Source organism: Physeter macrocephalus, chromosome 2, assembly GCF_002837175.3.
Source record: "Physeter macrocephalus isolate SW-GA chromosome 2, ASM283717v5, whole genome shotgun sequence".
NCBI classification, from domain to species: Eukaryota; Metazoa; Chordata; class Mammalia; order Artiodactyla; family Physeteridae; genus Physeter; species Physeter macrocephalus.
Genome location: NC_041215.1, coordinates 134,543,684 through 134,558,410, shown reverse-complemented (window position 1 = coordinate 134,558,410; position 14,727 = coordinate 134,543,684). Strand labels below are relative to the sequence as shown.

The 14,727-nt window shown below is 46.8% G+C and overlaps 1 protein-coding gene across 1 annotated transcript in view; it reads left to right on the top strand.

Annotated features, from left to right (window-relative positions):
• The window catches only part of IQCA1 (IQ motif containing with AAA domain 1), a 175,459-nt gene that overhangs the window by 153,929 nt on the left and 6,803 nt on the right, over positions 1 to 14,727 (top strand). The window contains exons 17-18 of the mRNA XM_024124784.3: positions 3,997 to 4,174; positions 12,310 to 12,548. Coding sequence (XP_023980552.1) covers positions 3,997 to 4,174; positions 12,310 to 12,548 — 417 coding nt within the window. The remainder of the gene's footprint in view (positions 1 to 3,996; positions 4,175 to 12,309; positions 12,549 to 14,727) is intronic.

Here is a 14,727-nt window from a genome sequence, read left to right as displayed (position 1 = left end):
GGGAAGAAAATTAAGTAAGGCATCTATATTGAAGAGGAAGAAATAAAACTATATTTGCAGATGACACGATCTTGTATACGGAAAATCCTAAGGAATTCACTAAAGCAGTATTAGAACAAAAAAACTAGTTCAGCAAGGTTGCAGGATAGGATACAAGATCAATATACAAAAAGCAACATTTCTATACACTGGCAATGGAAAAATTAAAATTAGAATTAAGAAAACAATTCCATTTATAATAACATCCAAAAAATCGGAATAAACTTAACAAAAGAAGTGCAAGACTTCTACTCTGAAGACTACAAAAACATTGTTGAAAAAAGTTAATGAAGCCCTCAATAAATAGAAAGATACATCATATTCATGGATTGAAAAACTTATTGTTAAGATAGCAAGAATCCCCAAATTGATCTACAGGTTCAACACAATCCCCATCAAAATTCCAGCGACCTTAGTTGCAGAAATTGACAAGCTGATCCTAAAATCCATATGGAAATTCAAAGGACCCAGAATAGCCAAAACAATCTTGAAAAAGAACAGAGTTGGAGAACTCACACTTCCCAGTTTCAAAACTTACCATAAAGCTGCAGCAATCAGGACAGTGTGGTACTGGCCTAAGGAGAGACATATGGGCCAATGGAATAGAACTGGTCCAGAAATAAACCCTCACATTTACAAAAAATTAACTTTTTTGACAGAAGTGCCAAGACAATTCAATGGAGAAAGAATAGTCTTTTCAACAAATGCTTCTAGGACAATTGGATTGCCACCTGCCAAAGAATGAAGTTGGACCCCTACCTCACACAGTTAACCAACAATGCACCACAGACCTAAAAGCAAGAGCGAAAACTATAAAACCCTTAGAAGAAAATAGAGACGTAAATCTCTGTGACCTTGGATTAAGCAGTGGTGTCTTGGATACAATATCAGGAGCATAAGCAACGGAAGGAAACTTGAACTGAACTCATCAAAACGGAAAACTTTTTGCTGTAAAAGACATCAACAAGAAAGTGAAAAGACAACTCAGAATGGGAGAAAATATTTGCAAGTCATTAATCTGACAAGGGACCTGTATCTAGAACATATAAATGACTCTTACAACTCAATATTAAAAAGACAAGTAACCCAATTTAAAAGAAGGGCAAAGGATCTGAATACACGTCTTTCCAAAGAAGGTATACAAATGGCCGTTAAGCACATGAAAAGATGCTAACATCTTTAGCCTCCAGGGAAGTAAAAGTCAAAACCACAATCCGATACCACTTCACACCCACTAGGTTGGCTAAATAAAAGGAAAAAAATAAGAAAAACAGACAATAACAAGTGTTGGTAAGGGTCCAGAGAAACTTAAATCTTCTGCTCTCTGCTAGGATTGTAAAATGGTGCAGACACTTGAGAAAACAGTCTGGCATTTCTTTAAAAGGTTAAACATAGAGTGACCGTAAGACCTAACAATTCATTTCCTCTGTACATACCCAAGAGATATGAAAACATTAGTCCGTACAAATGTTATACACAAATGTTCATAGCAGCGTTATTCACAACAGCCAAAAAGCGTAAGAAAAACAAATGTCCATCAACCGATGAGTAGATAAATAAAATGTGGCATAACCATACAATGGATACCGTTCAGCAGTTAAAATGAAGTGCTAAAACACGCCACAACATGGGTGAACCTCGAAAATGTTATCTAAATGAAAGAAGCCACACACACACATACAGACACATATTGAATGATTCTATTTATGAAATATCCAGAATATACAAATCTGTAGAGACAGAAAGTAGATTAGTGATTTGCCTAGGATTGCAGAAGGAGGTTGGGGGAAAATGGGCAGTGACTGCTAATGGGTGGGGTCTTTTGGGGGCAACGAACATGAAAACGTTCTAAAATTAATTGTGGTGATGGTTGCACAACTCTGTGAATATACTAAAAACCACTGAATCATACATTTTACTTTTTTAATATTTTAATTTTATTGGTGAATCCTACGTTTTAAATAGGTGAATTATATGGTATGTGAATTATATCTCAGTAAAGCTGATCTATACCATAATAATGATATAAACATAATAATAGATAACATAATACAATAATAATAGGTATTTTAAGTCTCCTTTGCAGCCCTCAATCGCTATCGGCCCCTAAACAGGAAGAGAATTGGGGGTGGGTCAAGCAAGGCCCCCCGCACATCCCCTCTGAAAGGCAGGGTCCCCAGAACAGGGGGAGGAGCAAGGTTCTGGAGTCACCAGCTCCATGCTGGCAGCTGGGGACCGGCTCATGCACTCTGGGTCTCGGACGTCACTTGGCCTCCTTGTGCCTCAGGCCAGCATCTCCGGAGTGAGGGTGAGAACGGGTCCCTCTCCTGGGGTGGCTGCGAGGATACGGTGAGAAGGTTCATGTCAGGCACCGAGCGAGACCCCTGGAACACAGGAAACACTCAGTAGATGCTACCAGTACTATGGAAGCAGCCTGGGCGTAAGAAGTAATGAGCAAGGCAGACGGGCCGGGAAGTAACAAGCTGCCCTGTCCTGGAAGGTCGAGGCAAGCCCCCAACCTCTTGCCTCATCGGAGCCAAAAGTTTCCGCAACTTCCCACTGGGCTTTCCTCCCAATGGCCCCTCGGCCCGGCACCTTGCTCTTCCTCATCCAGTATTTTCCCTGCGCCCTGTCAATCCAGACATGGAACTGGGCCTTTCTGTTGGTCAAACAAAAGGAAGGAGGAAGGGGCGCAACACTGGGCCCCCTGCATGGCCGCAGCCCGTTCCCTCCCCCTCCCTCCCCGGCATCGGCATCACCCACCCAGCTCACACCCGCCCTGCGGACCACACTCCTAACACCACCCTCCCTCCTCCTGCCCAGCAGGCTGCCGCCCCAGGTCTGACTCCCAATCCCACGGGGCAGCCACAGGGCCTCCTAGGGAACAGATTCCCCAGCACACGAGTGTCCTTGTCCCAAAGGCCCTGCAGCCGTGCACAGCTCTGGCACCCCCGTGCCTCCAGTTTCCTGCCATTCGCTTTTATTCTCGAGCGTGGAATTTATCCCACGCCCACTCCCTTCCCTAGATGTTACCAGCCCCTTCCTGCAGGCAGACGTGCGGGGCTGTCTTCCGGCCAGGTGTGCAGGACACACAGGGCCAAACCACAGGCGACCTCATCTCTATAGAGTAGCTCACGTGTGCTGGTTCCAGGAAAGCCCCAGGATAGGTGGGATCTTTAACTCTCTGGCTCAATTGCCCCTGAGCCAAATGGGAGCAAAAAAGGCCCAGATTGTTCTTGAGTGTCTCTGTGGAGGCCCCCCCATCACCCCTAGCCGCTTCCTCTTCTCTTGATGCGCTAGTTGTGGTTGATTTAAAGCCCATGCGTTGCCATGGCAACGTGGCCAAATCTGACATGCCCCCCCACCCCACCCAGAGGCCAGAAGTTATCCTCCCTCAGGTACCTCAAGTCTTGCTCCTGTCCCTTATTAGTGCTGAGATTATCCTGAAATAATACAGGTTCAAACTACATCCAAACTGCTTCAGAGAGAAGTTTCACACTCTTACGTAACCAGCTGTTTTCAGATCTGAGATCCAAGACCTTGGTCCTCATTGTCACAGACGTCAGCAAAGGAAATCTTGAGTTCACCTTCAAAACAGCTCAGAGGAGCACACTGGAAACCAATTCTCAATCCCAGCCGGCTTCCTTCCGCTTGGAAATCCGCCCTGTTTCCCATTCTTAGGGTTAAGATGCTAGAACGTTCGGTCAGGTGCTTCCTTCCTTCCCCCTTTCCAAATCTGAACACCAGATTTAAGGAAAGGAAGTGCCAGCAATTCAGACCATGCAAACCAGGAACCACGTCCCGAGACCCGACCCAGAACAACCTCTAAGAAAGTGTGTTGGGGCGTCACTTTTTAACAAATGTATGCCACAGTGCGTCCAAGGCTATATTTGCTTTTGTTCTTAATTCTTTTTTTCTAGGTGTGGGCTCATTTTTTTCCCTCTCTCTTCCTCCCAGATGGAACCTAAGCGCCTGAAAAAACAGCTTCCCAAAATCCTGAAGCTCCTGAAACCAGGTGACAGGATTCTGATTGTGGGGACAACACAGCGACCTTTTGACGCTGAACTTCAACCTTTTTGCAAAGTTTATCAAAAAATTATTTTGGTTCCCAGACCAGACTATGCTTCCAGATATGGCAAGTACCCCTCACCCCTTCCAGTATGCAGTAACCGAGGCTGGGCTGTCCGGGGTGGGCTTGCAGGCATGTGGGCTTGAGCCAGGAGGGTGGCCTTCGTCACGCAGTGACCATCAGACGGTGATGTAAGTCCCAGTGCCTCAGGACGTCAGCCGAACTCCAAGCCATAAACATCAACAACAGATCTCTGTTCTGTTGTTAACATAATTCTTTTTACCCAAGACAAAAGGAAACTGGACAGGGATTATTATTTTGAGCCCTGAAGGAGACAAAAGCCCCTGTGGGTGAGAATTTTTCTTTTGACAGGTAGATTAGGGTCACTCAGCTTGTCCCCGTGGTGGTGATGTCTTTCCCATGCAACAGCATTTCTTTTCACCTGGTCGATTTTTTTTTTTCCAGGCTCAAAATACTAGTCCAAGAGAATGTTGATTTACTTAAACACTAAATACAACAAGAGCTTACTTTTTTTCCGTTTTTTCCCTTGGATAGACAGATTCAAAATCACTTCTTTTGAAACCTATTTTTAAATGGGAACAATACAAAAAAGTGACCCTGGGAGGCAGTGCAGTGAAATTGGGAAGAGCCGTGGCACGTGGGCTCTGACGAGACCTGGTTTTGATCCTGGCTCTCCCACCGAATAGCTGATGACCTTGAGAGGAAGGCTGACATTCTGAGCCTCCATTTTCTCCGCTCTAAAGTAGGAGAACTGTTCAGTTCACAGGGCTGTGGTGACCCTCCTATGAGATGGCTAGAATGCCCAGCACCATCTCAGCTCCCGAGAGCACGGGTGGAGGGGGAGAAGGCGGTGATGGTGGGCGTGGAGGAGGAATATTTAAATGGCAGGTTGGTAAATGGCGCAGGGAGCCGGCAGTGGTGCTGGTGGTGGTTTCCATTATCGATTGCCGTGTGATAGACCTCCCCAGTGGCTTGAAACCACAAAGTACGCCTCTCATGATTCTGAGGGGCCACTGGGCTCAGCGGGGCAGTTCTCCCCGAGGTGTTTCATGATGGCTCAGTAAACGGCGGCTGGGACTCCAGTCATCTGAAGACTGGACAGGGCTGGACGTCCAAGACCATTCCTTCCATGACCGTGTTGTTGCTGGCTGTCAGCTGGGAGCTCAGCTGGGGCTCGTGATCAGACCTCCTATACCTGGCCCCTCCCCATGGCCTTCCACAGCCCGGCAGCTAGGTCCCCAGAGGGAACATCCTAAGGGGAAACGTTTCAAGAGGTTCAGGCAAACGCTGGAAGGATCCTTGTGACCCAGCTGCAGAAGTCACGCAGAGTCACCTTCACCACACTCTGCTGGTCAAGATAAAGTCACAGGGCCAGCCCAAGTTCAAGGACAGTGGACTACACAGCGTGTGAATACCAAAGGTGCGGCTCATTGAGGGGTCGTCTTGGCCGCCCATGGTAGTGGTGGTGGTGGTAGATTTGGTTTAGAGATGATGATGGTGCTGCTGGAAATGGCGGTGATGGTGACCGCAGCCTGGAAGTGATGAAGATGCTGGTGGTCATGACTACAGCCTGGTGGTGATGGAGATGGCGGTGGTCGTGACCACAGCATGTTGGTGATGGAGATGGTGGTGGTCATGATCACAGGCTGGTGGTGATGGAGATGATGGTGGTCATGACCACAGCCTGGTGGTGATGGAGATGATGGTGGTCATGACCACAGGATGGTGGTGATGGAGATGGCGGTGGTCATGACCACAGCCTGGTGGTGATGGAGATGGTAGTGGTCATGACCACAGCCTGGGGGTGAAGGAGATGGTGGTGGTCATGACCACAGCCTGGAAGTGATGGAGATGGCTGGTGGTCATGACCACAGCATGGTGGTGATGGAGATGGTGGTGGTCATGACTACAGCCTGGTGGTGATGGAGATGGCGGTGGTCATGACCACAGCCTGGGGGTGATGGAGATGGTAGTGGTCATGACCACAGCCTGGGGGTGAAGGAGATGGTGGTGGTCATGACCACAGCCTGGAAGTGATGGAGATGGCTGGTGGTCATGACCACAGCATGGTGGTGATGGAGATGGTGGTGGTCATGACTACAGCCTGGTGGTGATGGAGATTATGGTGGTCGTGACCACAGCTTGGTGGTGATGGAGATGCTGGTGGTCGTGACCACAGCCTGGTGGTGATGGAGATGGTGGTGGTCGTGACCGCAGCCTGGCGGTGATGGAGATGGCGGTGGTCGTGACCGCATCCTGGCGGTGATGGAGATGGCGGTGGTCGTGACCGCAGCCTGGCGGTGATGGAGATGGCGGTGGTCGTGACCGCAGCCTGGCGGTGATGGAGATGATGGTGGTCATGACCACAGCGTGGCGGTGATGGAGATGGCGGTAGCGATGATGTGGTAGCCATGGTGCATTGCTGATAATAATAAAAGCTATTAGGTCAAACTTGGTTTCTATTAATCCTTCATTAGTGACAATAGCACTACCAAAACAGAGAGGATATATGGTCCTTTCTGGTTGACCTTAAGTTCCTGGTCAGTGTGATTTGCTAGAAGAACAACCCTTTACTCCCCATACATTATAAACTCTTAGCTTATTAGCCACTCCGTTTGCAATATGCATTAGTTTCTGTCTTGATAAAGTGTGATCGTAATCACAATGTTATATGCAAAGCACAGGAAGACTTTGGGCCCAGTTATTTCTCCACCCATCTAGGGACTTCTCCATCTTCTGGGGCCTACAAGCCCTCCACTGGATCCTTTGCAACCAGCCAGCATCAAAGGAAAAGAAAGAAAGATAGCATAAATGATCTCTCAGGAGATTTAGGGACCAGACTGAGGAGGGGCCAACAGTTCTTCTAGCCACATTGGCCAGAATGACTCATGAGGCCCCACCAAGGTTCAAGGGGGCAGGGGTGTGTAGTTTAGCCAAGGAAGGAGTCAACAGAGAGTTGGGTGAGCACCCGCGTTCTCTGCCCACTACCGAGGATTCCACGCTCCTGGCTTCATCAGAGCTTTCCCACTCTCGTGTCCCTTGGTTAGATTCTCTGTGTCTCTCTCTCTCTCTCTGTATTGTATATATGTTTTAAGCTATCTTAATGGAATAAGGTAGAGTATTATTCATTTTCAGGAGCTAGAACATTATTCTTTACTTTGAACAGTTTCGATTGTTTGACAAAACCATAGGCCCTTTCAAAATGAAGCTATTGATGTATAACAAGGACAGTTGTGTTCTTTTGATAAAGTGCCAGGCCTCTCTAGGGACTCAGATCACAAGACAGATTCCAACTTGAATCCCCTCACGGCAGCATCGTGGGAGAGGAAGGAGGAAGCATCCCTTCACCTGTGGGCAGATGATAAACCTGCAGCAGTGGTCATCTTGGGCCCAGGGCTCTGTCCACTCAACCACATGTGTCTCACCTATTTCTTTCTCGGTGGGTGATTTGTTCAGGCTGCCATTCTCGCCAACATCATAAATGCTGCCCAGCGTTTCCCCCAGTGACCTTGAAGTTACCATCGCCACAGTGGCTGGGTCATCTATCTTAAAGAAAGACTGTTCCTGTCTTTGCAATGATCACAAACGGTCTCCCAGGCCTGCAAAGCCTGGGCTGCAAATCCGTAGCTTGGGCCCTTGCTTGTCCATCTATCTGCTGGCGGCAGAGGGCCAAAGGTGCATGGAACACTCACGAGCCACCTTCTCAGATTCGCCAGGCGGTGCGAGGGAGTGACAGGGCTGAGAAGAGAAGGGTAGATCAGCCAGAGGAAACACGGTCCTTAAGGTTTACCAGATATAATTCAATATCTACCTCCTTTCCCCAAATCAAGCGGTCTCCTTCAAAATGTCTCTGCAAAGAAAATCCACCCCCAGGTTGATTAATGCCATGTCTAGTCCCCAGAAATCCCTTTGGGCTTCCTTCTCTCCACGTTCCTGATGGCTCCTCCTGACTCTCTTCCCCGGGGTCTGTTCCGCTAATAACCCGATTCATCACAGGCCCCCCACCTTAGACCCTGTGTCTGCTCGGAGGGGTCCAGCCCATGTCTTTGTTTGTTTGTTTTTTTTAACATCTTTATTGGAGTGTAATTGCTTTACAATGCTGTGTTAGTTTCTGCTGTATAACACAGTGAATCAGCTATACATATACATACATTCCCATATCCCCTCCCTCTTGCATCTCCCTCCCACCCTCCTATCCCACCCCTCCAGGTGGTCACAAAGCAGCAAGCTGATCTCCCTGTGCTTTGCGGCTGCTTCCCACTAGCTATCTGTTTTACATTCGGTAGTGTATATATGTTTTCGTTTCTTGTTATCAGCCCATGTCTTTCGATTTTTCTGGAATTCTAGACTGCGGAGGCCAGAAGCTCATCCAAATCACATTATTCACCCTCTTGTGCTTTTGCAAAATCCCAAATAAAAATGAATTTTAAGAGACTGTGTCATCTCAGGCACTAGCCAGGATAGAATCAATTGGGAATGCCAAAAGCAGAGAAGGGGCCCCAAAGACCAGATTCCTTTCAGCCTAAAGCAGGGGAAGGGGATGTAGATTAGTCTGAAGAACTGAGGGGCCCTCTATCTACATCCGAGAAAGGAAGGTAAAACACGGCAGGGGCAGGAGGTCCAGAGAGCCCCTCAGCTGCCTTGAACCGTTTTGTAGCCCTGGCCTCTGGTCGTCACGGCCACGCCCATTGCCAGTGCCCAAGCCTGTTGTGCTTTTGTGCCCACCGCCACCCACCCCTCCCCCGCTGGACCAAAGGCTTGGCAGCGGGCTTCCCTGGTGGCGCAGTGGTTGAGAGTCCGCCTGCCGATGCAGGGGACGCGGGTTCGTGCCCCGGTCCGGGAAGATCCCACGTGCCGCGGAGCGGCTGGGCCCGTGAGCCGTGGCCGCTGAGCCTGCGCGTCCGGAGCCTGTGCTCCGCGACGGGAGAGGCCACAACAGTGAGAGGCCCACGCACCGCAAAAAAAAAAAAAAAAAAAAAAAAGGCTTGGCAGCCTGCTCGTGGCTCCAGTACTGGCTGTGGGCCTCCCACTGCAATGAGCCACCAGGCTAAAGCTCCCTCCACGCCTAAATCCCCTCTTTGCCCCAGAGCGGCTATTTAGGGGCCAGGAACCATGATCCAGTGGCTTTGTAAAAGCAGTAGAAGCTGTTCTTTTTTATTATTTTATTTTTTTTTTAAACAGTGCAGCTTTCTTTTTTGTTTGTTTTGGGGTTTTTTTGTTATTTTAAAGAAGATGTTGGGGGTAGGCGTTTATTAATTAATTAATTTATTTTTTATGGCTGTGTTGGGTCTTCGTTGCTGCGCGCGGGCTTTCTCTCGTTGCAGCGAGCGGGGGCCACTCTTCATCGCGGTGCGCGGGCCTCTCACTGTCGCGGCCTCTCTTGTTGCGGAGCACAGGCTCCAGACACGCAGGCTCAGTAGTTGTGGCTCACGGGCCTAGTTGCTCCGCGGCATGTGGGGTCTTCCCAGACCAGGGCTCGAACCCGTGTCCCCTGCATTAGCAGGCAGATTCTCAACCACTGCACCACCAGGGAAGCCAGAAGCTGTTCTTTTAAAAAGGCTAGTAAGTTTAGTTCATCAAACATGAGAAGGAAGTCAAGCCTGATTCTCTCTCCCCTTCTCTGGATCTGGAGATGGCTGGGGGCAAGTGGGCAAGTCCCACCGCAGCTGTGACTGCACCACCATTAAAAAATGATGAGCTTGGGGAAGTCATCAATGTTTTAGGTATTTTGACGAAGCTTGACTAAGACTTTACACGAATATCATACATGTTCAGTGTCAATGGGCTGTTTACATGTCCACACTAGACCAGAGTAATTGTCGTTTTTTGCATCACTATTTTTTTATTGGAATATAGTTGATCTACAATATCATGTTAGTTTCAGGTATACAGCACAGTGATTCCATTGCATGTGTATATATATATGTTCTTTTCCAGATTCTTTTCCCTTATATGTTATTATAAAATATTGAGTAGAGGTCCCTGTGCTATACAGTAAGTCCTTGTTGGTTATCTGCTTTATGTACAGTAGTGTGTATCTGTTAATCCTGACGTCTGCATCACTATTACTGAATCTTTACTTGCAGGGATATTTGTGTTAAAATACAGGGAGGCTGTGACTTTCATAGCTTAACAGGGAGGCACGGGAGAGCTGATATTTGTCGCTGGGAAGCCCTTGGCCCTCACTGTTTGTCCCCTCCACGCTGCAGGTAGGGATTTCACCCACGGGTGCCCAAGTCTGAAGCTGCTCTGGGTTCCCAGCCTGGGGTATTTACCAGGTCCTCAGGTTTAGGGCTTCTCACCAGTGACTGTCCCATAAAACGTGTTCCCTTCTCAGCTTCCAGAATCACCACTCAGACCTGTTTGCACGGCTTCTAGATGTTATGAATGAGGACAGGAGACAGACGAGATCCCAAGGGATGGTGTCATCTGATTGTTGTTGTTGCTGTGTGTTTTTACCATGGGTTGTGTCTCCCGATGTCTAACTCTACAACAGTTGTATTTAGATAAGGGTAATCCTCCCTTGCTCCAATCTGTCTTTTACACAGATATGCTTAGAAATACTCTGTAGTTTATTTTGTGTTAGCTTTTAAAATTGATGTTTTACTGAGCATTAGGAAATGTTGGTACCAAGTGGAATGACTTGATAGTAATAAAATTACAGAAATAAGAGTAAAAAGCTACAGAAGAGAAAGTGTCCACCATACGCCAGAACAGTTTCTTCCAAGTGATTTGTACACATTCGTGTCCTTATTTCTCATAGCAGCTTGAGAAGTAAATCTTTCTACTCCCACTTTTACCTTAGATGGGTTCAGGTTCAAATAAACCCACCAAGGAAGTAGCAGTGTAGACGCAGGAGGAAGATGTTGCTTTAGGCAAATTTGGTGGCCCCCGTGGCCCTTGCTGGTCTCACCGCAGCTTTCATCCCTTGATGGCTAACCTTCCACCGTTGGAAGACACCACAGGCCCCATGATAACATGCACCCCTTCCCAGCAACTCAGCTCACCTTGGGGCCAAGGATCCCCCGCCAAGGAGGACAGTAGAGACGCATTGTCGGAATAACTCATGGCCCCAAAAGCCAGACTCTGACGTGGGTCCTAGTTACGTTCCAAGTCATTCTATCCCTTGACAGTCATTGGACCTTTTCATTTCAGCAGGTATTTTTGGATCAATGTATTTGGATGATGCAGTCATGTCACACACCTGACAGTGCTCAGATCATGCAGTAATCTTCAATTTTTTAAAAACCGTTTCAAATATTCCTCAAAGAAGGTCAAAATGCTCTAGAGACATCTGGCCAAATCTTCTCAGTACCGCGGCTGGTTCTGATACGGAAGGCCTTACCCCTGCCTGCATCCTTCCTCACTGTCTGGATAGAACTAAACACACCACAGCAAGTCTCATTTATTTCCCTGGAGCCTCTCTTGACAGAATAGACATAGTTCTCAAAGTGTAATCTCGTCTCAGATGTTGTGTGGGAGACCATCCTATCTCTAAGGTTAAGTACCCATCAGGGATAATTTCATAATTCATCTTCACAGCATCCCTGTGTTCTAAGTGAAACCTCCCAGTTACCCCAGGTCCCACACAACAACAGGACACCCATCTGGTAGATCTGATAATCTGTGCATGTTTTTCCATTGTTGGGGGCAGAGAATAAAGGGTCCAGTTGCTCTGTCTAATAGGACGCGTGGGACAGTGTCTTACACCCAACGGGAACTGAGCCCTGCCTTGGCTGATAGAAATTGGACTCTGCATTCCAATTCCACACATAAAAATCATGTAAGAAATGAACTTTATAGCGCAAACAAGTCAGACTCCTACTTAGCCAAATGCCATAGACACCCACGTAAATTTCCAATTTTGGAAGATTTTGAACATCTCTGCAGGTACCACCCTAAAACTATATTGACCCTAGTTTAATTTTTCCTTGTCAATTCAAGGGGCTCGTATTCTGTAGACCTCAGGGCCATCGATGTGCATCCCTTATGGTTGAAAATCACTCGGGGCAGAGCATTTGGTTATGTGGCTTCCTGCTCATTTGAATTACAAATTGGAGCAGACCCCCTGTGCTCTCCTTTCTTGGTGAGCCACAGCTTTGTCCTGGGAACTGGGTTAATGCTGCTTTCTCTGTGGTGACTCCTGTTCTCTGTCTTTTCCATCATTTTGGATACAACAGTTTTGTGGAAAGAGATCATTCGGCGCAACGGCGGAGTCATCACTGGTGCCTTGAGTGTCAGTTGCCTGGCAAAGATCACCGACGGCTTCACCCAGGGACACATCGTCCAAGTGGTGAAGGAGGTGCTGACGGAGCGGAGAATCCGGCAGCAATCTCACAAGCCGCTCACCGCCCTCGAGTTCATCGCGTCTCTCACCAGCATGAGTCCCGTCTACCAAGAGGAGGAAGAGAGCTTTAAGGTAAACGCAACGCCTATCTGGCCAGGTCCTAGCAGCAAACACTTGTCACGTCACCTCCTCCCTCCAGTCTCCTGGGTTTAATGCATTTGGACTCTACCATACCCAGTAAAATTTAGAAACTCGAAATTTGGGGGCCACAATATTTTTCTGGCCTTAGCAGTAAAGCACATGTCTTCCAAATTTTAGGAACATTGTGATCCATGACCTTATAAATGAACAGCCAAATTGCAGAATTGAGTAACAGCTTCAAAACCATTGGATTTGCGCACACACACACACACACACACACACACACACACACACACCCCTCTCTTGGTTTTCACTGCTTTTTACTTAGTAATTCACATAATGGAACAAGTTTGCATGGAAAAAACATTCCCTAAACAGTGGACTTCCAGCCAGTGCTGCTTTTGCTCCATATTTGCCCTGGTACACTTCATCTTCCAGTACACTTGAGATAGGAAATCACAAGAAAATTCGCCAACATTTAGTTTTCCTATTTTTGAACATGCTCTGATATGTTCACAGAACTTTTTAGATCTGGAGGAAACTTTGAGAATTAACTCTTCCATATCCCTCGATATGGGAGGAAAAGAACTAGCCAAGAGTGATGTGCCTTTTCCAGGCACGATCAGTTTTAGAGCCTTCGTCCCCAAGGCTCAGGCCAGCAGGCAACCCCTCCAAATCCTTTTAATAAGAATGAGTACAGTTGTGTTCTCTTTCTGAACCTAAAGGTAGTTTTCTTGGCCAACTGGAAAGAAAAGGGAGGAAAACTGTATCCGTGCAATTATATCCACCACCATCTTGGCCATGCAGTCACCGGAAAGAGAGCTGGAATTCCCGTTCAAGCCTCTTGTCTCTGAAAGCCTGCTTGGGATTAGGAAAATTCCCTCTACAACGTGTCACTTTTCCACCAACTCTAGAACCTGTTTCCCCTCTGCTTTGCTGCTGATGCTTCAATGAAGGTTGAAAATACTCTCAATACTGATCCCCGAAGTAATGATCTGCACAAGGGTTGACAAACTTTTTCCAAAAAGGGCCAGATCACAAATGTTTTAGGCTTTGAGAGCTATGCAATCTCTGTCACAACTATTCAACTCTGCCTCATGGCTCAAAAGCATCCAGACAGAGAACATAGATGATTAAGTATGACTGAGTTCCAATAAAACTTTATTTGCAAAAACAAGCAGCAGACCAGATTTGGCCCATCAGCCATAGTTTCCTGATCCCTGCTCTAGAAAACCTCAAAAGAAATCTTTCCAACTCCAAGCTGGAGCTTTTGCCAAGTGTCTGAATCAGTATACTTGTTAACTATTTAAACTTTGTTAGTATTAATTGCAAACATTCATCCTCTTCAAGCGATATATCCTTTTCAGAAATCCCTAGGTTATTTCTCCTTTCTAAAATAATGTTTCTCCTTATTTTGAGGAAGTGGGCTTAGGTGTTAAAATCTATGCTTTCTCTTAGATGGGTTTTTAACTTTCCGAAATGATCTCTAGAAGTTTTTCTATCTGTTACAGGTGCTTGAGGTCCAGTAACTGGAACCGATCATACTAATCAAAAGAAGGAAATGCTACCATTTTATAACCTGGGATGAGAAAGCATATGCTTCTCACATCCATTCTTGGCACATTTGATCACTTTTTTCATTTTTCAGGGAAACGAAATCATTTTACCACCATCACCACTAACCCCATCCCCCACATCCATATCTTTTTTTTAAGCATCTTTATTGGAGTATGACTGCTTTATAATGGTATGTTACTTTCTGCTTTATAGCAAAGTGAATCAGCTGTACATATACATATATCCCCATATATCCTCCCTCTTGCATCTCCCTCCCACCCTCCCTGTCCCACTCCTCTAGGTGGTAACAAAGCACTGAGCTGACCTCCCTGTGCTATGTGGCTATTTCCCACTAGCTATCTATTTTACATTTGTTAGTGTATATATGTCCATGCCACTCTCTCACTTCGTCCCAGCTTACCCTCCCCCCTCCCCATGTCCTCAAGTCCATTCTCTACGTCTTTATTCCTGTCCTGCCGCTAGGTTCTTCAGAACCTGTTTTGTTTTTTAGATCCCATATATATGTGTTAACGTACAGTATTTGTTTTTCTCTTTCTGACTTACTTCACTCTGTATGACAGACTCTAGGTCCATCCACCTCACTACAAATAAC